Raw genomic sequence first — 25,910 nt, 5'->3', positions numbered from 1 at the left:
GTGCTCGCGGGAATTTCGCCCCGTCAATTCTTAAGCACGTCGACGTCAATATTAGTTTCACACTTTCCCCCCCGCCAATGCCAATTCACACAAGCCAAGGAGGATACCGCGACTCTCTTTCTTCACACGTGAAACCATCCAAATGACATGGAGTCCCTTGCTGGAGAGAGATTTGATCATCCTGGAAAAGACTTTTGGAATAACACGGAGATCTACATAGAATGGAATGCAAACGGTTTGGATAAATTATCGTCCTGCAGGCGTCTCCCCCCCTCCTCACCTCTGAGGAGGGATTGATTGCGCTGATCAATTTCCACTCTCACTGTGTCAACATTCAGCGAGCCGTGTGTTTTGGAAGTGTCGAGGCCCGCTCCGTCCACCGGTGGACGCCTGGTTTTTTTACCTCTATGATTTTGTGTCAGCTGATGTGATTTTTTTGAGAGGGCGTTTTTCGACTTTCTATTTCATTTCTCGCCCCTCGCAGAGAACATGATCAAGTACACAGGAAGCCCCGACAGCCTGCGTTCCCGGACGCCCATGATTACGCCCGACCTGGAGAGCGGCGTCAAGGTATGGCACCTGGTCAAGAACCACGAGCACGGCGACCAGAAGGAGGGCGACCGCGGCAGCAAGATGGTCTCGGAGATCTACCTGACCAGACTTCTGGCTACCAAGGTGAGACGGCGCCGCAACCCGACCTCGTATCCCGTGACGCACGAAAAGTCTTTTCCTCATTTGCATGTGCATTTGAAGACATTTTCTGGTCGGAGGAGATTATTCAAATGTATTCTGCTCCCCTCCCTTGAGGAGGCGAGATGAGAGAGAAAGTTGATAGTTTAGTAGTTTGTTTGCTTTTCTGCTTTTTCCAATCGGGTGATGCTTGACAAGGCATCCTTTTTGGAAGGGCTCAAAATAAGAAGCTCTTTGAGGATTTTCTTCAGAAAGAAGACAATAACATGAGTCAGTGGAAGCCGGCGTACTCAAAACAATACTTACAATCCACTTGGTTAGCAAAAGGTGGCATTTGTGAGAGACGGCATGATAGCCGCTCGTTATTTTATCTCGTACGCCATTTGGCGTTGGCCCGTAATGGCGAGCGAATGTTATGCAGCCGGCGGTGATGTCTGCCGACTCTCGGGACGGAGGACGTGAAATGTCATATACGTCAGATAATAGTCTGGTAAAAAGGGCCCGTGGGCTTGATCCAGTGAGATATGATTCAATCTACAGCGTAAGGAAAAGGAAAGCTGTCAAGAATGAGGAGCGTGGAAGAATTACGCTTCTGATTATCTGGCTAACAGGATTGTCTCCTGCCTGTAATTCGCTGAGACACCTCAGCCCAAATTGGATTGTTATTTCCCGCACCTCATTCCTGTTAGGAAACCACTGTCCATTCATCGCATCCCATCAGCTCATTTTACAAGCGGATTTAATTCCGTCTCTTCCTGTCAAGTCGCCAAACGTCATACAATAATACCTTGACATACGAGTGCCCCAACATACGAGCAATTTGAGATACGAGTAAAATGCCGAGCAAATATTTGCCCTGAGATACCAGACAAATTTTGAGACGCGAGCATACGAGACAGCCAGGTGGCCGAGACAGTGGCTGCTTAATGCACACTGTCTTTCTCGCCGCATCTCTCTCGTGTAAAGATATCTGCGAGCACTGGGCGGAACGTTGCATTTTTCTACATGTTTTTTTGTGTTAGTCAGTGCAGAATTAATAATAATCGGACATAGGCCCTGTCGTCATCATCAACAACAACAAAAAGCCTACTTGTCATCACACCCAGAAACTGCGTATGACGAAATTGGTGGTGCTTCTCCATAAGCTGCGTTTACTCGGCAAAAGACCTAAATAAGTGATAGTTACGGACTTGTAATTTGGCATTCTGCTGTTATGGATACAGGTCGCATACCTCTCACTGTCTTTCACTTACCTTCAGTCAGCTAGTAGGAGGCAGATCACCACCCAAACATCTTTTCATATTACCTCAGAAGGGAATGTGCGTTTTGTTACCGCAAATTTAGAGTTCTGATGGATGTGGGGAAAAAACTGAACAGATCGTGACCAGGGTGGTAAGGGTCCCCTATGATGTTCCTGGCTCTGCTGAGGTAACGAGGGCTGACAATGTCTTCCAGTGAGGGCAGAGAGCAGCCGACAATCCTCTGGGCAGTGTTAATCACTTTCTGCATGGCCTTTTTGTCTGCCGCCGTGCTTCCAGCGTACCACACTGTGTTGCAGTACGCCAGGATGCTCTCTACAGTGGTTCTATAGAAGGTTATCAGAAGCTTGGTGCCCAAGTTGTTCTTCCTAAGTACTCTGAGGAAATGGAGTCGTTTCTGAGCCTTCTTCACTACTGCCGTGATGTTTGTAGACCATGAGAGCTTATCCGTGACGTGGACCCCCAGGAATTTGAAGGACTGGACCCTGTCTACACATACTCCATTTATGAGGAGTGGGGCCAGATCTGTGCCGTGTTTGCGAAAGCAGGTGCAATGAAGGGTAGTGCGAAGAAAAGGCATGAAATAATCGAAAAACATGAGAGTGGTCTACACGTGATGGGGCTGGCTCGCCAATACCAGAGAAGCACCCGGACAGGTTGGCAAGTGGTCGTGCGTTATTCTATTGTGAGGACATTTGTGTGCGTCATTTTGAAGGGGAGACAAAAGCAAACAATCCTAGATAGGTTCCTTTTAAAAACTCCTGCTCAAAAGGGAAAGTGGAAGCGAAACAAAAAGAGCCAAGGCCGAAGAAGAAAAGTAAGAAAAAATAAACAGAATTAGAATGAAGTTTAGTGTAAAATAAGATTAAAACGAATTTTTAAATGTGTCTGTATCATAATCTAAGTTCATTTACCTAAGTTAAATTTATGTTCATGTTATGTTAGGAGCACACTCCGCGTTGTACTGAATATTGTCTTATTTTAGTATTAAACATCATAACCACATATTATTTGTTACTCTGTTAGTAGATGTTGAATTAAACCAATAAAAACATGTTTTTCCATTGTAATCTCCTGTTTTTAGATAGTGGGGTTTTCAGAGGGTGGGAACGAATTATTTTGTATTTATAGTTCATTTCAATGGGAAACGTTGATTTGAGACACGAGGAAATCGACATACGAGCTCGCTCCCGGAACGCATTACGCTCGTATCTCAAGGTATTACTGTAAATCCGACGACGGTCACCGGTCTAACGTGGGCGGGAGCTAATCTGTCGCGACAAAGGAGACGTAGGGAAAAGTCAATGGACTGATAAATCAATCATTCTCTGTTTCCGATCAGGGCACGCTCCAGAAGTTTGTGGACGACCTGTTCGAGACCATCTTTAGCACGGCGCACCGAGGCAGCGCCCTGCCCCTCGCCATTAAGTACATGTTCGACTTCCTGGACGAGCAGGCCGACAAACACAACATCCACGACCCGCACGTGCGACACACATGGAAGAGCAACTGGTGAGCGTTGTTCGCTATATTGCCGTCGCGGGCCATCTTATAGGACCCTGCCGACGATCTCAGTCCAGAAATGGCCCGTGGAAATCTCCACGGTCACAAATGTGCGATTCATCGTAATATGTGCCGATGAACTGCAGGGTGGCGAGGTGTTAACTGAGCTGTGAAAGGGGGGGGTAATGAATAGAGGGAAGTGGACTCAGTGGGAGTTGAACGCCATCTAATATCTTATTAGCCTTGTGACCCTTTGCCAGAGATCCCAACATGCTTCACTCACATGAATATGTCAAGGGACAAATGGGAAGGAAAATCATTACGGGAACTGCATTATTGAGAATTTCGTAGACATCTGACGTCTCGCTATACATTATCTCTGTTTATAAAAATAATGTCTGACTGCACGGCGCATAATCTGTGTTGTTGCCCAGCAAATTTTCTATATAATAACATGAGTAAGCCAATAGATGTACTGTAATCGCAAGCTATGTTTGTTCAACTCAGCTCATTTTAATATAACCAAAAATTTGATTCTTTCGTTCAGAATTTGATCCCTGGCGGATATTTAAAGTGAGCTCACAGATCCCATTTCTACAATTTACTACCCTGCATGAAATAACTATAAACGATTCTGCAATTCTCCGCACCACCGATGTTGCGTCGTAGCTTCTTTTCAATCATTTGAAAAAAAAACACTCAAAAGAACAGGGCAGCTGCGACGGCTTAGCGGCAGCCTAAATATCCCTCTGATCCCCTGCACCTAATCCTTCTAGATTCTTTACTTCGATTAATGTTCAAGTCATAATGCAGACTTTTGCTTCCTGGGGTCCGAATCCTCTCGAGCTAGATTGTCCGTCTTAATAGCTTTGTGGATGTGGTTGCTACTTGCTTTATTTTCCAATGATTGAACTTCCTCAATCAACCCCCACGTTTGTGTTCAGACCCCGTCAGCCCAAAGTGCAGACGATCGGGAAGACGTAGTTGTCCAAGTGGCACGTAGCTCTCGTAATACCGCCCGCATCGGGATGACCCCATTGTGATTCCAAGATTCCGTAGATTTGACTTGGCTTATGAGTGGCGTCTGAGAAATGAACTGGTTTCCCATCCTTTGCCCGTTAGCCTACCTCTGCGTTTTTGGGTGAACGTGATCAAGAACCCTCAGTTCGTGTTCGACATCCACAAGAGCAGCATCACTGACGCCTGCTTGTCCGTGGTGGCCCAGACCTTCATGGACTCCTGCTCCACCTCGGAACACCGCCTTGGGAAGGACTCACCCTCCAACAAGCTGCTGTACGCCAAGGACATTCCCAGCTACAAGAGCTGGGTGGAGAGGTGAGCTCTGCTCGCGCAGACCATCCATTCACCTTTCTCTGAGGCGTTGAGAGATTACATACCTCAGCCAATTTATCCCCTTATTAATGATTGCAATTCATAATAATTAAGCGATAAAAAAACGCAACGCAGCACATATTTACTCCCATAGGGTGCACTTAAAAGTCTAAAAATGTTCTCCAAAGTGGACGGGGTTCCCAATCAGTATGCTCAAAATTCAAGATTCTGGAGATGTCGCTGTATGACGCTAACAGCTTGACTGTCTGGGTACATTGCTTGCTGACAAGCTATATTTATACAGTGAAAAGGCGGACGTGCATGACTATTAGAAGTCGACGATGACGTTTTCGTCTGCTACCAGTGACGAGACGATCCGGATTAGAGCCGAAATGGGTAAAACGAGATCGCTTTTACAAATAAATGTACTTAGAAAAAATCCAGTAAAAAAAGTTGTTACACGGCGTATAAAATACAGCAGAAACGTATAAGTTGACAGGAATGAGATTGTGATGCGCGAACCGTGGAATACGTTCAGGATGACGAATAAGAATAGATGTGGCGTAGAACCTTTAGAGTGTGTGTGAGAAACAGAATATACATGCAGTCATTTGTCCAAATGAGACTTACATTACATTTACTTGTCTGCGGGCGCGCGGGAAAGCTCGTGAATAAAAGATGGCCGCGCCGTGCGCGTTATTCATGCGTCGGCAGCGTCGTGCGGCTTAAGGCTCAGCGGTGGCCTCATTAGTCATGTGTCTTGTGTTCCCGCTGCCCGGCAGGAAACTGATTTTCTGATACGCGCGTGCAGGTGGGAGGATGCTGATTCATCATACATCATGCCAGAGGGCCGCTAGTTGAGTAGGTTTAGAAGTTGGAGAGGAAGTACTAAGTAAGTCGGGCGATAGCGCACCGCATTGGGATGTTTGTGTCGTTAATTTAAGGACGGGTGGCAGAAACGATGGCACTTTCCATGAATTTGATGGCCCCGTTTGATAGCTTCCAACGGAAGAATGCACGGCGGCCATTAAAGCCGTTTGTTTACAAGTGCGCCGGTGGCGGGTCAGCACATTTGCAAATCACAAATTTTACAGCCTTTTGTTTGAATTAAAAGTGGATCGTTGTGGTAAAACGGTTTCGTGTAAAAGAGGGACGAGCGGGCCAACGAAACGTTTATGGCTGCTCTATATTAGTCGTTGAGTAGGTATCACAGGATGTATGTTGCCGGGTGGTTTTCGCGCCCGGGAAAATGCGGAGGTAAGGGAGAATGTTTCGAGTATTCGGGATGGCATTCCACGTGAGGTTTGAGAAACCTGCACGGAGAACTCCCAAGCAACAACCACGAATTCTGGCAGCAGCCGCCTAGAATTGGCCTCCAGTTGGAAGGAGCCGCGGGATTTAAATATGCAAATCAGCAGCTTTAATTAACATTACTGATGGATGCAACACAGCTGCCGGCGCCGTCGACTCCGCCGAGTGTGAACCCTTCCGCGTTTGGTGTTTTGCAGGTACTACTCGGACATCGGCAAGATGCCGGCCATCAGCGACCAGGACATGAACGCCTACTTGGCCGAACAATCACGCATGCACATGAGCGAGTTCAACAGCATGAGCTCTCTGAGCGAGATCTACTCCTACGTGGGGAAGTACACGGAGGAGGTACGTGTGCGACGTTCCTCCGCGGCGTCTATCGCCGTGGATGGCGGTGAAGCAGGGCCGTGGGATTGCGCTCGATGCTAAACGCGTACGTGTGCGTGTGTCAGATCGTGTGTGCGCTGGAGCAGGACGACGCGGCCAGGAAACAGCGGCTGGCCTTCAAACTGGAGCAGGTGGTGGCCTTCATGACGCTGGAGAGCTGAGGACCGCACTTCCCAGGATGCGCTGGGACGGACAGAAGACACGCCCCTTTTCCACCCGCCTCCGCCCACACTCTCTTTCCGACACCGAGCCGTGCCTGAGCGAAAAACCTGTTCCTCCTACTATATCCTCCTCTCCTTTCTTTTTTTTTTTCTCCTCCATTCCTGCTACCCGGATCGAATTGTTGTCCCTCATCCACTGCTGCATAAAGACACAGAAGAAATACATTTTTACGTTGCCTTGGAGAATTTACTGACAGGTGGAAATTCTTTCAAACTGGGACGGCGGTTCCTTCTCGTCCATCTTCCGGACCGATGCAAGTGTTTTGTTTGCTTTTCTCTCCCTCGTAGCTGGGTTTGCGTTTTAGACTGAGGTTTAAGGGCTCGGGAGGCCACGCCTCCTACTTAGCGGCCACGCCCCCCCGCTATGGCGGTATTCGCTTCCACGCTCCCGTCCGGCTAAAAACTTTGTTCCAGATGAACCCCCAGTGGGCTCCTCTGGTTAGAAGCACACAAAGATGATGAAATGTGTGTATTTTGAGAGCACATACGCACAAATAACACACACGCACACACAGACGTGAGAACATACAAAGTCGGTCAGCCTAAAAACCAAAGGAGCTTGACATTTTCAACACAAAAAGATGTATATGTCAAGTGCCACACAGGAATACTTAGAAAAAATATCAAGAAAAAGAAAAAGGACAACCATAAAAAAACAAAAAAACAACAACAACAAAAAAACTTGTGACTGGAACCTGTGTGCTACTTTTCTGACCTCAGTTTGTGGAGTTGGTCCATCGCTCCTGGCTTTTCCACACCTTTCTTTCCTGTTTTGCACAAGCCTTCAAGGTGGACGTAGTGTAGCTGCGGAGGCGCCGGTGTCGTGTTCGCGCCTCTCGGGAATGACAAACCACGAAGAACTGAAAACTTGTTGGATGTGAGAAGAAGAGAGCGAGAGAGAGAGCGAGGCCGCCTCTTGTATCCTGTGAAGCTCTGCCCTTTCTTTTGCCTTGACAACGTGCCCCATGTGGTGATGTGAATGTGCGAAGGCCGCCCTCGGTCCACCTTTATTGGCTTTTTTTAGCGCATGTAAAACCATTTAAGAAAAACTTATTTAAGGAAAAAAAAGACAGAAAAATAAGAACTCTAAGCCTTGCGATGATGACGTGGATGTGTTTGTTTAAATTTGTTTTGCTTGAAACAGCTGGAGAGAAAAAGGGAAACGTGGATGGGTGGGTGGTGGTGTTGAAGTTTAAGGTGGAAACTTTATCCAGCTGACGGTTTGGAGATGGTCGTGCCTTGGGATATGAGTTTGGGTTGTTTGTCGTCTTTTCGGGTTGATGGAAACGTGAATTGACATCAGAAAGTGTGCAGATAAACCTTATTTTGCCGGAATTTGTGGAGCGCGATCATTGGAATTCTGCACAGAGGAGAAAAACGATATTCCTATGCGTTTCATGACTTGAACTAAAAAAAAAATTAAAAAAGACCTGACTTGTATCTCAAGGCATCCCATGCAAATGAACCCATTTAAAGCCGTTCGCGGGGTGTCGGCCGCTCACGCTGGCTGTTCAACATATCAAAGACATGGAGATGTAGATGAGGAGACTTCTAAATTAGCCGTGTCCTTCTTGTAGCTAAGCTAAATAAACACTGTGTGTAGAAGCCCAACCAGCCACGTGGGCGTAGACACCATCCAGTGACGGCGCGGGTAAAGTTTTCACCTTGACAACTTTTCTAGGAATTACAGTACAGACGTCCTCTTTGTTCAGTATTATAGCAGGTGTTACACACACACACACACACACACATATATATACACACACATATACACACACTTACACACACACATACACACACACATATATATACACACACATATACACAGACATATACACAGACATATACACACACACATATAGACACACACATATACACACATATACACACGCACATAAATACACACACACATACACACACACACACATAAATACACACACACACAGATTTATACACACACACATATATAGACACACACATATATACACATATACACACGCAAATAAATACACACACACATACACACATGCACATAAATACACACACACACAGATTTATACACACACACATATACACACACAAATATACACACACACATATACACACACATATATATATATATATATATATATATATATATATATATATATATATACACACACATATATACACACACATATAAACACACACATACACATACATATACACACACACACACATACACACACATACACACACATACACACATACACACACATACACACACATACACACACATACACACACATACATACACATACATACACACACATACACACACATACACACACATACACACACATACACACACATACACACATATACACGCACACGTACACACACATACATATACACACACATACATACATACAAAACAGACCTAACAGACAATATTTGGAAGAGAAAAAGTATCTTATCAAGAGATAAAGACAGGAGGTGAGCTTCTCTAACTTTGTTATAATTCATTGTATACCTGTGTATGTAAATATAATGCATTCCTATTTTGCAGTCCAGAACAAAATACTATTTGTAATATAGAATAAACTTTATTAAGAAACCACGAATTTTATTGTGTTTTTCGGGTTTCCGAGGTCCATTGCTTTTGTAGTAATAGTGACGTCACTGTAAGCGACTAAACGCTCTCAGGTGCGCTCGATGAGCGTCAAATCGAAACGATCGGTGAAGAGCAACGAAAGAAAAACAGACAACAAAACAAACATTTTTCGACGTTTTGTCGACTGCGGGTAAAATTGCACCTCTCAGGTAAGCTGCAATGTGCGTCCAGCTTTTATTCAATCATTGTAAACGCTACCGCACTTGGTGCACACGCACCAAAGTGATAGGGAATAATTAAGAACATTAAAAATAGGCCACGTTATACTAAATATGCTATGTTGGTTTCAGGTAATATTTAAGTTGAGGTTCCTTTGTATGTAAAAAGGCGTTTTGGTTACATTTAACTGTAGAATACATCAATTGCACTGGAAGGACCTTCTATTGACCTTAAATGTTCAAACATTTTTGTAAACATAACGCAAAAAAATACTAATATGACCCCATAAAAGTTCTATACTACTATTGCCATTCATAGACATCCAGTCCAATTAAACTGGTATATCCGGCATTTCTGGTCAGCTTTCTCTGCGATTGCTGATTGCTACCAGTACGCCCAGTCAAAAATGGAATGGTCGTCTTTTGCCGTCAATGGCTGTTAATGGCTTCATTTGCACCCAAATGCTAAATGTGGATGAACTTATCAATTTTAATAGATCTAAGGGTGCTTTACTAGTTGAGGGAGAACAACAACAGCAAAAAAAACATAAATTATGCTTCAGTTGTCGACTTGATCTTTGTAAAACTTTGGCTTTGACCACAGGGACGAATTGGGCAACTGGGCCAGCAAGTCCGAGGACAAGCAGAAGCTTGAGAAACTCCCAGGAGCCGCTAAAGCTCATTGACAGAACATCCGTCGGCTGCTTTGATGCGGCAGCCAAGGGTTTTTCCAGTTGGCTCTCAGGTAGGCACTACAGCATTTCTCTCGTTAAGTCCATTTCTCCTGAGTTGTGGTTTGACGGAGGGACGCGTGTCGCGGTTTATCTGGACAAAAAGGCCATCGGTTAGTTCGGTCGAAAGATCTTAAAAAGCAAAATGAAAGTACGCCAAATGTTTTCCTGTCGTGCAGTAAGGCCGATGTTTTGCTGTTGTTCTCCATGCTGTCAATGGAAACTGCAGTGCTGTGGAGGGATGCTAATGAAGGGGAGAAGGAGGGCACACGGCAGGGAAAACGTGGCTAGAAAATAGTAAAGCTACGAAATGAAACCTTCTTAATATACTAAGCTTTTACAATGATTGTGACCAAATGAATTGGACGTCTATCCCCATCAATGGCGGCTAGTGTGTTATGTTTTTAGACCTAAAATAAGCTGCTCTGGCCCATATGAAATCTAGTTGGCATGGACAGACCGATCAAGCGGGATAAAGGCCATGGCCAAGGGTTAACGCGCGAGACGGTTGTCTGCGCTTTGTTATAAAAAAAAAAAAAAAAAAGGCAGTGTCGCAGGTGCGCCGTCGCGTCTTTTCACGCGTGCTGATTGTTTTGACCGAGATAATTGGGCCCCCGTCTGCCCGTGTTATGCCACGGGTAGTTGTTTCAACACCTGCCAAACACGGGATCACCACAGTCGCGCCAGCGCCATGGCAACACCGAATTGAAATCATTAGCTGTCGGACACTGCGTGCATCTATGGATCGCGTTTTGATTGCCAATGTTTTCATTCATCGTTCGTATCGCGCGTACGGGTTCAGATTGCGCGCTATTCAGATCTATGGATCGCGTTTTGATTGCCAATGTTTTCATTCATCGTTCGTATCGCGCGTACGGGTTCAGATTGCGCGCTATTCAGATCTATGGATCGCGTTTTGATTGCCAATGTTTTCATTCATCGTTCGTATCGCGCGTACGGGTTCAGATTGCACGCTATTCAGATCTATGGAACCCGTGGAGACAATCGACCATTCACACTCACGATTGTGCCGCCACCGGCGAGAATCGAGCCCGTATCGAAGTCAGGCGAGTGTCCATTTTTTTTATTTTTCTCTAAAGAAGTCAAATGTTGTGATTTTGAAACGGTGAACAGGTAGCAGCACAAATATTTTTTTATAGCATATGACCATGATAAGATATCTTTTCTGAGTGATAAGAGCTAACCCGTCCCTCACAAAGTGACGTGACGGGCCAGATCTGGACCCCGCCCCGCCACTTTGACACCCGTTTCGTAAAGTTATTTGTCTTTCCCGCCGGAATTCGCGGTCACATTATCCCAGACGAGAGTCCCTGGTGCAATAAAAAAAAGAGAAAAAAAGTGCTGACAAAGGCTTAAAAGTAACTCCCGTCTGCTGGGCTTTTTTCTTCTTTAAAGGCCAGTCACTTTCACAGCTTGCCTGTTTGTTTCTGGGTCGCACTTGTGCTGTCCTCTCTCCAATTTAGCAGCTGTTGCTACGTGTCCTGCCTTTCGAACAGTCCGCATTGATCCAATGTGAGCAGTTTGTAAGAACTCCCGCTGCTTTTTTATTTTACTCGCCAGCCAAGCCCGCAGCCTCGGCTTCCCATACTTTTTGCGCTAATACGATGCGAACTTTGGCCCGAACGCCCAGTAGGAATTCCTCTGCCGGCTGCAGCCAAGGGTTAAGGCCATTAGAGCTGGATTATAATAGCAAAATCGTGTGGTAAAATTTCGAGTCAGCAAAATGATAGTGTCATACCTATCAATTTATGTTTTTGACGTATTTTCTACGTTTTTTTTGATCATTTCAAATTGTGTACGCCCTTTAACAACTTTTGTACTGGATTTCTTTAGAACGTTTTTTTAGAACCGATCTCGTTTTCCCCGTTTTCGGCTCTAATCCGGATCGTCTCGGTCACTGGTAACAGACGAAAATGTCTTCGTCGACTGCTAATTTTGTCATGCTTTAAACATGATATGCGCACGTCCGACTTTTCACTATATAAGTATAGCATGCCAGCAAGCAATGTACCCAGACAGTCAAGATGTCAGCGTTATACAGCGACATCTACAGAATTTTGAATTTAGTGTATATAAAAGCCGCATGACTGAATAAGCACCCCTTCCACTTTGGGGGAAATTTTAGACTTTGAAATGCGCCCTATGTGAGTAACTATGTGCAGCGTTGCATTTGTATGGTTTATCACTTAATAAGGGGAATGGCAAACATTAATAAGGGGAGAAATTTGCCGAGGTTTACAGGGACGTAGTATGCGTTACCGACATGTAAACTTTTTCGGCGTTACTCCCTAGAAGTTTACTTCGTCTGGACCTGATGGATCAAAATTTGAAGAAAAAAAGAAAAACATGCCTGCGAATTGATCCTGTTTCGTACATGTTAAGCGTTGCAGTTTTGTTCCACGGTGAGCTACTCCGCCGGGTCATTGCATTTTTAATGTGGACTTATTTTCAACTGAATAATTTAGTGCCTGGTCAGCAAGCCGGGGTGATCCGGAATCTATCTGATGGGTCCACATGAGGGAGGGTGCATGTGGCTTTGGGAAGTTTGAAGGTGCAGGAAAGTGCACGTGGTAGCACTCTGTGTGTACTATTGATTGCCTGTGTTACTTAATAACACGCAAAGAAAGACCGGCTGAACGAACAGTATTGCATTAGGCGTCCGTAGTCTGCAAAAAGTCCAAAAGTCTGCACAACCGTGTTTCAATGCCAATTTTTTGTTGACGCATTGAAAATGATGAGCTTGGTTTGATTTGATTTGATGATCTAACCAACTCAACATTGAATCCTTAAAAATCTCAATGGCGCTAAATATGTCCCTAATTTGTTTTCAACTTTTGGTGTTTTCCACTTTAGAATTTATACACTGTATTGTAGTTTACATTGATACTGATATTGCAATGTCTTAAATTGAGCTCTCTTGAATGGGATTTCCTTGACTTTCCTGGACATTTTCTCTTTCTTCTGAAAATGTTGTTTCACTGGTGTAATTATAAATGTATTTAGTTTAGTACTATTTTTCGCAATACACTATTTTTTTAATGTCTTTAGCCATTACTAACTCTTACACATCAAATCCATTTCAATTGGAAAAGCTGGCCTTGAGTGATCCTGTTTTGCCATTTTCTATTGCAGTCATAGCGGCCAATGAGAACTCATGTAGAAAACTACTTAAAAAAAAAAAACAGTCTTTTCTACTTAATTCCATTCCTCTGGATGAAGTAGCTCTCTTATTTAGATAATTAATTACAACTTATTTTTTTACATCCTTTGCCGGCGCCGCCGTAATCGTCTGTTTGACTGCATTATGCAAATATGTAAATTGTACATCTCCAAGGTGGGAGTGCAGTAATCGGGCGGAGTCGAGCGAGGGAACGGGGGCAATTACCCGCCCAACGCAAGATATATCATCTTGTCACACCCAAGTGGACATCATAATGCCGAGTAATGACTCCACCCATCTGCGGAGCAGGTAGCGGCGGGCTGCCCGGGGGCTCTCGTGCCATTAATGAGGCCTCGTCGGAAGTGGACGGGGGCGCTTCTGATGAATAACAAAAGGCAGCCCGGGATCATTAGGCCCGAGGGCTCTGCCGCTTTAATTGGGTTTGCGTAATGAATGCACCTGCCGCCGATCGCCGCTTCTTCGTGACACTCGCCTTTGAACGCCGGATCAGACGTAGCCCGTCGTCAAGTCGCGTTTTATTAGTCGGCCCGGACCGGAGCGAGTGCGGGGACGGTGTTATGACAAGGCCTCGGGTGGCGTCAGATGGAGCGTCGCCTCGGGATTTCTTCGTAACGAGAGTGACGCAGTTGGCAAATCATTGGGTGTTTGTTATTCTAACGCACAGGTGTCAAAGTGCAGGCCAGGGGGCCAAATCTGGCCCGGCGCTTCATTTTGTCTGGCCCGAGAATGACTTTCTGTTTTAGGATCAAATTGAAGATTATAGATGTATATTATGTTTCCTGATTTTACCCTTTTTCAATCAATCATTATCAATAGTTGCAATTGTTTTCTTTTTGTTTTTAGTTCAAAAAGCTTTTTGGAAAATCTAAAATTAAATATATAAAAATATTTTCTCTTTTCCACTTTAATATTGAACATAAAAATATTTTGTTTGCTTTTGAAATGAAAAACAAATAATTAAAAAGAAAAAAGCTCAAATCATTGTTTTAGATCAATAAAAAATGAATATTTAGGAATTTTGATCCATTTCTTTTAATCCATTTTTGAAAATATCTAAATATTACATCTAAAATGGTCCAGCCCTCATCGAGTTGGCGTTAATGCGCCCCGCGAACCAATCCGAACACTTTGAAAGAATTGGTTATAGCATAACTATTCGGGGTGTCTCAGTCTACTTTAAAGTCATGTACTTTTCTGGAAAAATTGCCGACGTATTAGTGATGAAGTCAAGGATTAAATATTGATTTGAAGTTGGAAAGTAGAGTCATTGAATAATTGGTTCAACTCTTAATACCCCAGGTATCTTTCAATAAATTGGAATACCTTGGAAAATGTAATTTACTTCAGTGGCTCTATCAAGTGCAACTCATTACAGTAGCCCATATTGATTCACGACGCAGAGTGAACTATTCATGATTTATTGTTTTCATCACTTTTTTCATAGCCTACAGCAAATAAGACATTATATTACGTAAGAAACCGTCCGTAATTTTTTCCGATCATTCCTTAGCCCCTGACGATGACGGACAATCAATCTACTTGGATCGAATGGTCCCTTCCAGGCATTCCCAGTTCAAATGGATTGGGCGTCCGTCTATCACGCTCGATGGCACCCATTGTTTTCTGAGCGTTTTTTGTCGTCGCCATTATGCATCCCAACATCGGCCGCGTCTTTGACTGCTTTCCCGTGTGTGATCAAATGCGTGACCTTTTCCCATTTGGAGAGGTGGGTGCTATCCCGGCAATGCTGTCCCCCCCCCAGCTGTTGTCATTAAAGGGCTGGCGGCGAACAGCGTGTCCCTTTCTCGTCTTTTGCGATGTTCTGGCCATGCCTTTGTCGCGAGCCTAGCGACACGCCAACAACGACTCTTGAATAAACCATAGCGGCTAATTCAGCCCCGTCGGACACATCTGCCTCTTCTCATCTCATCTTTGTACTCTTTAGCGTTGTTAGTAACGTGAAATGGTGCCGTAGGGATTCAAAGTTGTCGTGAGCGTTTCTTCTATAGTCCGTTTTTTTCTTTTCTTTTTTTTTAATGCGACTTTGCTTTCCGTGCCAAGGCATCTGCCTTCTTGCTATTGCGAGTTTTAAATTAATCTGCTGAAGGAGGCTCAGGATTAAATGCGCCGGAGCTGTTTAGTATCTGGACAGCTGGGCCGTCAAAAGGATGGAGAACGAGGGCTCGTGTCCTAAATCCCGCCCTTTTGTGATGGCAAGATTTGTCTCCGGCGGCCAGACAAGGCAAAACACGTGTAATAAACCTCAGGCGGATCTTCAGCTCATTTTTTGGGGTGGGTCTATTTGCATGTGTATTGGGTGAATCATTGTTGTCATTTAAATGAGAAGGGGAGCTTCCCTCTCAGGCAAGTACCACAGAGGGGGGAAAAGTCGGCATTTTTGATGGCAGACATGCTTTCGTGATCAACTTTAATGGCCTATTTTCCCGGGGAACTGCATTGAAGTGTGGCACATTGGGAAAGCGCATGAAGTGCCTCGTAAACTGCTTGAATTCTCCGACGCCATCATTATCATCACCTCCTAGAAAGACAAAACGGGGGGGAAAAAAACCTCAAAGATTCCACTTCAGTTTTGATGTTGATATGAAAGTTATTCCCTCTTTAAACACTGCACACTGTGTAGACTGCATGTTTGATAGATATAGATAGATAGAGATAGGTATAGATACCTTTTAATAAGTATCTTTTTTCATGTACCGTATTTTCCACAGTATAAGGTACAACGTCAATAAATGTGCTATATTTTTTATCAAAGAGTCATTGTAGTAGTAGGGGTTTGACACATCCATTAGATAGAGCTATAGTAGTAGTACCATATTTTCACGACTATTCGGCGCATCGTATTTTACGGCGCAGTGTCAGTAACGAGTGCTATTTCTGTATTTTAGACACACAAAGCACGCACCGTTTTTTTAGACACATATGTATTATATATGGATGAACATCGAAACGCAATAGCGCTGGCTACCGGAAGTAGCCTATTTCCGGGTTCCGGTGCGCAGTGACTGCTGGGAAATATAGTTCTTGCACGCTACACCCACACGCTAAAAACACGTTTTTAAAAAGGCAACGGAAGCAAAACTGAGTTCGGCTGTACTTTATTTAGACATTTTACAACTTACTCGCGTCATCATCACCCACAAATCCATCAAAGTCCTCATTTTCTGTGTCCGAATTAAACAATTGCCCAAATGAGTCTTCCAAAACGCCGGGTCTCGCGGTTGTAGTTCTTAAGCCTCCGGGAATGACGGCAAGCTCCGAGTTATTATATATAATATATATACATAGTTCACAGTCTAGCTTTGAATGCTCTGTTGACGCCAACATTTAGCGGCAGGATTTCTTTTGTAAATACAGCCGAAATGACGGCCAGCACCAAATTAGTGTGGTCGCCGTCATACTAACTGTATTGAAGAACTGGGTGTATTAAGAACTCTATATCCCAGCAGTCACTGTGCAGTACTTTATCTACGGGAAAATAGTAGAGTCGGGGGCTGGTTTCCGTAGTTGTCCTATCGACTTATTTTATTTTATCGTGCTAACAATTTTAGTATTGGTCCATATACAAAGCGCACTGGATTATACGGCGCCCTGTCTATTTTGGAGAATTTTTTTGACTTTTATGCGCGCCTTATAGTCGTGAAAATACGGTAGTTAGGAGTTGGTATGCATAAATTAGATGGAGCTGTGCAAAAGGGAATTTTATACAATGATTAACCAATATTGTTGCATATATAAGGCGCGCCGACCTTTGAGAGAATAGTCTTTTAGTTGCGCCTTATAGTGCGGAAAATATGGTAATTGCTTAGCCTCCTCCCTTTAAATGGATTAGATGCCGAGTACCGCCAGTGGCAATGAGTTAAAGCAGCGTCTGATAAAGTCATGATAGCTTTGATTACTTTACATTACATTACACATGATTACTTTAATTTGAAGTGAGTATGCGGTAATTTAGTATCAAAATTGTATGGATTTTCTAAAAGCATGCTATCGGTATATGCATCGGTGTTATAATCGGCATTGTGCGGCAAAAATTGGTGTCTGCACGGATACTAATAATCTGTATAATTAGTCTTTCGGTTGTTATGACGACACGACGACGGCTTTGTACAAAACACATACTTGCTTGATTCTTTTGCTAATCGGAAGGCCTGCTAATTGCTGACCAAATCAGAGCCCTTTGTTTACGCGCGTCGGCGTGAGCGCACGACAGGGAACGAGGCACGGGGAAATAAACGATGCCAAGTTACCGCCGAGGCGGAGAGGATGAGAGATGGAGGCAGGGGGCAACTTCTCACTTGGCCTCCATCCAGCTGGCGTACAGGCCTGTCTGTTGGGCTTTTTCCTAACACAATTTATTTAGAGATATTTTAAAAACTCATTCCAAAGCCATTTTCGCTTTATTGCCGCCGCCCCTGACCCCCCCATTGGCGGGGCGGCGAACCTCATTCCTTGGCAGTCGGCGGACGTATTTTTGATTTAGGGCCATCTGTAAGCGAGCGAGCTTTCGGCTTTCTTTTCTCGTAGCCTTTCTTTTTCTCCGTCCTCCCACTGTTGGAACTTTTGAGTTTTCTGTCAGTGAGACGCTTTGGCTTGTTAGATATGAGACAGTAGGTTGAGAGGAACCTTGTGTTCTTGTCTGTTCGCGGCTAAGAAAACGGTAATCCGTTGAGGTTTGGATATTAACAAGGCATTATCGAGGTGTTGGTCCAGAGCAGGGTTGTCCAACTCGGTTTGGTTCGCAGGCCACATTAATGCCAACTAGATACCATGTGGGGCGGACCATTTTTTTTTGGCCCTCATTGTCTGCCATTGAAGGCTCTGTTTTGACGGCATGGACCGAATGAACGAATTGCTGGAGATATGAAACAATCCTAAAATTGTTGATATAATTGACTGCAGTAAAATGGGAACATATGCTAAATACAGTGGTACCTCGTCATACGACCGCTCGTCATACAAAATTCTCGTCTTAGGGCGGAAATTTCGATCGAATAATTCGCCCGTCATGCGATCAAAATTTCGTGATGCGACCAAGCTAGGTGGCCATGGCAATGTCTTTTTTGCATATCTTTCGTGTATAACAATATAACGAGCACGGAACGGCTAATTCAGACGAGTTTCTCCTAAGACCAGGAAACGCACAACGCGCATGCGCGGGCAAAAAGAGGGCTTTCTGGGTAATGAAGTATACTCGTGCACACAACACCCATAGGCAATGGCAACCTTTCTCAGAATAAAACTTAATTACCCACAATCAATACGTGGGTAAGCTCAACTATTGTATTTCCTGTTATTCTTTCTAAGGAAAGAAGCTCCCGCGATCGTTCTTTAAAGACTATTTCTCGTTGGCAAGTGGTCGTGCGTTATCCTATTGTGAGGACATTTGTGTGCATCATTTTGGGAATATTTTGAAGGCAATACAACAGCAAACAGTCCATCGATAGCGAACGTGAGGGTGGAGGCGTGGCAAACCGCCAACCCGGAAAACGAAGGTAACAAAAGATTACAACAAAATTAGAATTCAGTTTTGTGTTAAGTTACATTAAACGTATGTTTGAGTGTCTGTATATATTAATCCAAGTTAATTTAAATTTGTTTGTTCTGTTTACGAGTGCGTTGTCGTGGAAAAAAAACGAACCCCACATCCCACGCCCCCAAACGTCTCTGTCTCCCGTCGGCGAAATCTGCCCAATTTTTGTTAGATTAAACACATTTTATTACTATTAAACCACTAGTTATGTGTTACTTTGTTAATAGATGGCGAATTAGAAGAAATAAAACATTTTTTTCCAATCCAATATCCTGTTTTTAGTGTTTTTTCAGAGGGCTGGAACGAATTAATTAGTTTTCCATTCATTTCAATGGAAAACGTCCGCTCGAGTTACGAGAATCTCGTCATACGATCTCAGTCTCTGAACGGATTACGATCGTATGTCGAGGTACCACTGTAACTCCAACGTTTAAAGTAGGAGTGATCAATGGTCAAAATGCTCATATTTTTTGCCAATCAAAAGTAAGACCAATGCATGCATTTGCTAATCAGATCGATATTTTTCCTTTGCATGAAAACAGCGCATCCGAACTTTAATTTTAATCCAAATTCCCATCGGATTAAAGACATTTTGTCTATATAAATGTAGCCAATGGCATGCTACTTGAGGCGTAGCACATTTTCCCTGTTAATGAACAGGCAGGTCATTTTCGTCCTCCGAACAGGGTTTTTATTGCGAGCAAATTCGACACTTAGGCGCGCGCCAGAATGCTCGCAAACATCATCAAGGCTTTTCAGTTCATTGATCGGCCATTTAGAGTTGCTTCCACAAACTGCAAAGAGGTGAAGGGCAGCAGCTCGGACTCGGCTTCCACGCATTCGCCTGATAGATGACGGCCGTTTACTTTCGCCACTAGATTCCGTCGTCGTGCCTTCACCTGAAATTCCAAGGGCGTCCGTTCAACGGCGCCTCATTAATATGTATTGGAAATTAAGTTGCAAGGAGTCTTTCAAAGGTTACGCACATCCAACGGCTGTTGTAATCAATGTATTGTATATTATTGGTGTCTGACTCAGCAGAAACAAAATTGAACATGTTTGTGTAGTGATTGCAAAAAGTGAGCATTTGGAGTTTCGCCTCCAGCGAAGAAATCCGCTTCCATGCCATCATTTTTTATACTTCCGCGCAAAAAGGAACGATCGGTTTGGTTTTTTTTAGCTTACTGAGCGTCTCTGCGTTTTTGTCGTCGCCAATGCCGCTGCTGCTTTATGGCGCTATTAGTTCTCCCTTTTGATTGGCGCTAATCAGCATGCGGGGGGGGATTGTTTTCTAACAGGGCGACATATCGGCACGGCTCGCGTCGGGGAGCTTGAAACACGCGAGGCACTATTGATCAAGCGGGCTGGACCCCTTCCTATTGTTTCTCATTAAGGACCAACGTTGACATTTGAGAAAACAGTACATATTTAATTAAGTTAGTAAGGGGTGGGGGGGCGAGACGATGCTTAATGTTCTCACAGTCGCAAATTCAAATCCCTCTGAGCGCCGTGACGGCAACGCTTTCTTCATTTGTTACAGTAACGGCTTAGATGGTGAATGAGGTGATGCTCAAGATCTCAACTTTAAAAATCTCTCACAAATGGATTTCAGTCACGTTGAAGAGTGGGCGTCATTTTTTTTTACAGTTAAAATACGTATAAATGTAGCTCTGAGATATCACAGCGCTGTTTTTTTGATGAAGTGTCAAGGGTTGCGTTAACCCAGCCGTGTATTATGAATGCGCTTCGGACGGATTGATGGCACGTAAAGCCTGAAATCACGGCTTTCTCATTTGCGCCCAAACCACAAACATTTGCATTGGCTTCATAGATGTAGTGCGCGATGAATGCCCTGAAAACGTTCCCTAATTTGTCATGAGAGCAGGGACGATGGGGCCCCTCTTTTAAATGGAAAGTATCCAAATGAAAGATTTTCTTTTTCTATAAGGAGAGGTATCAAAACGCGCACGCACACAGCCATGGGCCCATTGCCTCGCTTCATCTTTAAAAAAAATAATCAATTCAAATGGAGGTGTCAGCATGGAGAAGATGGATAGGTCTCAGCTAATGTGTTTTTTTCCCTCACTTGGTAGAAATTAACTCCTCTTCCCAACTCGGGCTCAGCCGCGATCTGCAGAGTAATGAACCTTTAATGGCGCATTTCAGCCCCCCCTAACCCCACCCTTCCTCCAGCAAAGTCAAATTCCTTGACTTGACCCATAACTTACTTGACGGGCACTCAAAGCTGAAAACCCAATTTCACAAACACGTCTTCCATCTGCCATTTGCTTAAAGGTGTGTGCATTCAAGGGAGAATCAGTGCACACCGCCTATGATTGGTGTTGTTGGACTTCTTTCAGCCTATTTTTTGCATCATCATTCAAAATCTATCAAGTTTCAGTTTTTAACCCTTAATTTGTAATGCCGTTATGCAATAGCGTAACAGTTTTAATCAGATTTTGCTGTTGGCCAGAACGCCTGAGTCCCTTACCGGAAGTGATGTAGGAAAAGATCCACTTTTTCATTCATTAGTTTCAATGCTGTGGAGTATTTCAATTGTGTTTTAATTGTATTGTATCAAATGGTTTTTACATTGTTTACGGAACAATGGGGAATTCGTTTTTTTTCCAGGAAATGGCTCCAACGCGAATGCTACTGATGTAACCTTCTATTTTTTTCTGCCCGGCCAAGCGGTGGAGACACAAAAAGCCAGTAAGTAGCCTATTCTGTTATTATTTATCAAAACATTTTTCCAAAGACTACTTTGACCAAGTGACAAATGACGTGTTGCCGAATGAATAGTTGTTAACAATACATTGGAACCGATACGACAATGTTGTATTCCAACTCATCGCTTGGTAACCTCAACGAGTCTCGACTATGGTTTTCCATTGAATCGTATGCCCTCTGCCGGAATCTTGATTGTTTCTTTTTTCGTTACTATGTAAAAACTCCTGATAGTCGGACTTTAACGTACTTTGTCATGGATGGAAACCAAGTGAGTGCTGAATCCCGCCGCAGCCACTTTCTCCGGTGAACCGTTGCCAATCCGACATCCAAACGACGAACGCCCTTAAGTAAAGATCAATGGAAGTTTGGAGGAAATTTGTTGTCATTGAAGGCAAGTAATCGCTGCCTGACTGTCCTACTTCAAATGGATTAGACGTCTATCTCCGTCCATGCCAGCCAACGTGTTAAAAATGTGAATAACTTTTCCTCTAACGAGGTAGCAATCCAATAATCAGCATCAACTATTGAAAGGAGAATAATTAATAGGCTCTCCATAGTTATGAATAATGCACGACACTTTATGGGTTAGTGAAACTCAATCAAAACACCTATTTAACCAAACCCAATGATTCAGTAGCCAAAACACAAAACTGACTTTCTTTCTGCTTTCCAAGAAAACATTCTCACGCCTACGTCTACCCCTGACCGCATGCCGTGTTCTTGCACACCTAAATTTAAATGATTCCATCAGGCCCATTTGCATATTTCGAAAAAAAACATTCTCATCTTTTTCAAGATACTGTCGTCTCATTGCTGTCCTTCGATTCAAAGAGAAAATAATGTACGTCGTAGTCCACATACGCTATTTGTTTCTTTTTTGTCTGTCCTCTTTGGTCGTGCCACTCTCGGTTTTGCGGGATGATAGCCAGATGCGGAGACTCTATTGGATTATAATCCATCTCCCGCATCAAAAATCAAGCCTCGTGATTGTTGTGCTGTGCGTTTGATGAGATTAAGCCTCGCTTGCCTGCTTTTGGGAAGAAGATTGTGTTGGATACAATGTGTCTTGGCCAGGCTTTAGCTCGTGAACATTGAGAACATTGCGGACTAATGGAGATGTCGGTCCTGTTTCTTGACTGTAATTGACGGCAGTTGCTTTTCTTCACGGTCTTCAATTGTCTTGAATGGATTAGGTTATAAAAGCATGTAGTTGTTTGATTGGCAGAACATGGAATCTGATATTGTTTCTCAAGATATGTGCTTGTTTTATTTGAATACAAATAAAATATTGGCAACGAAATATGAAACAGGCAGTGTTTATTTGACAGTTTTTTTTACATAGAAATTACATACGATTTACCACTTGGATTCTGCACCTCAATATTACTTTGAAACGGACCTTGAGCAAGTGATTTAATAAATAAAATACTTTATTTAACCTGTGCCCATGTCGAATCACTGTCACCTGTCTTATTGGCAAAATTATACACAGAGCAAAAAGTGATTTTTATCAGCTTTGTAGTTTTGTGTCCAAACTATCGAAAGACCCTTGAAATTGGCGTAACTTCGGCTGTTCTTCAAGGCTAGCGTGCTCATTACGCAGCTGTCAGTGACTTCAAGTTATCCGACCTTAGAGTGACTCGGTAAGACCCGACTGAAGTCGCATCGAAATCCGTCCCCGGGGGGCAAATTTGATTGGTTAATACAATCAGGTGTGCTATTTTCTCCCCTTGTGCTTAAATAGGAGCCCACAGCAAATGGAACAGCCATGCTTTTACATTTGGAATTTTTTGTGTTGCTTATCTGTAGTTTTTTTTTTTTTAAACAATTATAATAGTCATTTCCTTCCTTTTTTGGTCGTGCCTAGGAGGTACAATTTGACACTATAGCAGAGGTTGGTGATGAGATAGCTTGAACAGGAGCGGCCGTGGAGTCTGCTTAATGTAGTCAATTTCAGCCCCCTGTTTTATTTATGAACTGTGCGAGCATATGGACTTTCAGGGAAAGCTTATTGTTCATGTGTATTGTTCAACTGGAATCACAGTGCCCTTATGATGCGCCCTTTTGGACTCATTTGAAATTCAATGCGGGATAGCCGTCGTCAACACACGCCGGATTTGTACGCGTTCTGCTACAACACGGGTGTCGGGGTGGCGGCCCGGGGGCCGGATCCAGCCCGCCCCATCATTTTTGTGTGGCCAGCTAGGGTAAATTGTGTCCACCTTGTGTTTTATGGTCAAAAGTAAGATTATAGACGTAGGGAATCTAAAACTTTTGCCTTCTCTTTTTATTTCCTGATGTAAATGAAAGAATAAATTATCTTTCTAAACATATATTTAGTGTCTTGCCTCGAATTCCTCAAGAAAAAAAGTTTATAAAAGCTATTTTTAAAAATATTTACCCTTTCCCCCTTATATTTATCAGGGAAAGTATATAGAATATTTGCTGTTTTCTCTAATTAAAATAACGATTGACAGCTTAATACTATCAGAAAAAATGTATGAGTCGATTCATTTAAGCAGGTTGAATGAAATCGTAACATGGAGTTTGACAAATTTGAATACGCCAGTGATATACAAAGAAAAAATAGTGAAGATCGGAGCCTTACATTGATTCATGTTGGTCAGATTGAATGCAACAGAAATAAATCATATGGCTTGAGCACAGATGGAGTCATTTGCTGAAGTTTTTTTTTTTTTTTTTTGGACTGACATTAGATGACACAAAGGCGAACATCACTGTAATGGCCGTGGAAATCCTTGCAGGCAAAATTGCTATTATGTACCGGAGCCAGCCTATTTGGCTTTTGTAGGAAAGGCCCAAAATTGATCCGCTATTATCTCAGTGCTTTGTGAATCAAGTTGCCTTGAGATGAGGGAGGGGGGTGAGTGCTTCTTTCCCATGCAACTTGTCTTAACCACAGGCCAGGTGAATAGTATATATTTGTCTCGGAGAAAAAGAGTGAAGAAGAAAGTGTTTACCTTTTTTTTTTTTAGCTATTGAGCCAGTGGAGTCAGAAAGGCTTTTTTTGTTACTCCATGCTTGACCCTTTAAATCCCTTCCTTTCGCTTCTTTTTTTTTTTTGCTTTTCTTCTCCCCCAATGGCAGTTGTTTTCTCCCACTGCCCAGCGACCTGTTATCATCATCATCATCATCATCTTGTCTGTCTGCATTTCAACTCCTCATCTTCTCACCTGTTTTTTTTCCCCCTAGCCCTCAACTCCCTTGATTTCTCTTGTCTATTTCCTGGCTTCCAATCAGCGTCCTCTTCTTTCCCTTTCTTCAGTGCCCGCATCCTCTCCCTGGGGGAGAAGTGCGGCCCTGATGAAGCGCGGAGAGCCCCGGAACAAATCAGTTTATCGATCTGGCGCCGGCTCTCCGATCGTCAGCAGAAAACAAAGTGTTTATTAAGCGAAACCTTCCCGATCTGCTCGCCCACCTCGTCGCACCCGATAGATAATTCAGCAGATACTTCCCGAGGAAGCCCGACTGGTCAAGTTTCTACACTTCTTGCAAGCTGTTAAAGCCCCGTCTCCAATAGTCTAAGACAGCGGTCTCCAAACGATTCCACCAAGGGGCCGCGGAGGACGCAGGATTTCGTTCCAACCCAACGAGATGGAGGCCCTGGTTGGTCCTCACTATGTGGAGTTGCCATGTTCTCCCCGGGCTTGCGTGGGTTTTCTCCTGGTACTCCAGGTTTCCTCCCACATCCCAAAAAACATGCATGTTAGGCTAACTGGCTGAAGACTCTAAATTGGCCCTAGCTATGAGTGCGAGCGTGAGTAGTTGTCTTCTCGTCCCCTGCGATTGGCTGGTCACCATTTCAGGGTCAGCTGGATTGGGCTCCAGCATCACCTGTGACCCTTGCGAGGATAAGCGGTTCAGAAAACGAATGAATCAACAGGATGGCATCTTTTTCACCAATCTGGTGTTTTACAACAGCAGTCAGGTGCTGCTTGTTTTAGCAGAAACCTCATTGGTTCAACTCTGTGCTGGCTCAAAACCTGGACCCACAGCGGTTCTTGAGGACCAGTTTGGGGACCCCTGGTCTCAGAACACGTACTGTTCGGCCGCCCAATGCGTTTTTATTTCATTTTCCTCAAGCGTGGCACATTCGTTCAAATGGGCGCGACGTCCAGCGCCATCGATGGCACCCAATGAGGTGGCCCCGATTAAGAAGAT

At 43.8% G+C, this 25,910-nt stretch overlaps 1 protein-coding gene and 1 long non-coding RNA gene across 4 annotated transcripts in view; both read left to right on the top strand.

Moving 5' to 3' along the window:
- The window catches only part of plxna4 (plexin A4), a 126,191-nt gene extending 117,723 nt beyond the window's left edge, over positions 1-8,468 (top strand). For all 3 annotated transcript variants that reach the window (XM_077593596.1, XM_077593595.1, XM_077593594.1), the window contains 5 exons: positions 485-675; positions 3,292-3,461; positions 4,575-4,787; positions 6,293-6,443; positions 6,548-8,468. In XM_077593596.1, coding sequence (XP_077449722.1) covers positions 485-675; positions 3,292-3,461; positions 4,575-4,787; positions 6,293-6,443; positions 6,548-6,643 — 821 coding nt within the window. In that variant the 3' untranslated portion in view covers positions 6,644-8,468. The remainder of the gene's footprint in view (positions 1-484; positions 676-3,291; positions 3,462-4,574; positions 4,788-6,292; positions 6,444-6,547) is intronic.
- A 579-nt stretch (positions 8,469-9,047) lies between these two features.
- The window catches only part of LOC144069148 (uncharacterized), a 31,677-nt gene continuing 14,814 nt past the window's right edge, over positions 9,048-25,910 (top strand). Inside the window, exons 1-3 of the long non-coding RNA XR_013298394.1 lie at positions 9,048-9,505; positions 10,119-10,259; positions 21,630-21,710. This is a non-coding gene — a long non-coding RNA (uncharacterized LOC144069148). The remainder of the gene's footprint in view (positions 9,506-10,118; positions 10,260-21,629; positions 21,711-25,910) is intronic.

Source organism: Stigmatopora argus, chromosome 23 (genome assembly GCF_051989625.1).
Source record: "Stigmatopora argus isolate UIUO_Sarg chromosome 23, RoL_Sarg_1.0, whole genome shotgun sequence".
In the NCBI taxonomy this organism is placed as follows: domain Eukaryota; kingdom Metazoa; phylum Chordata; class Actinopteri; order Syngnathiformes; family Syngnathidae; genus Stigmatopora; species Stigmatopora argus.
This window is presented reverse-complemented; position numbering and strand designations above follow the sequence as displayed.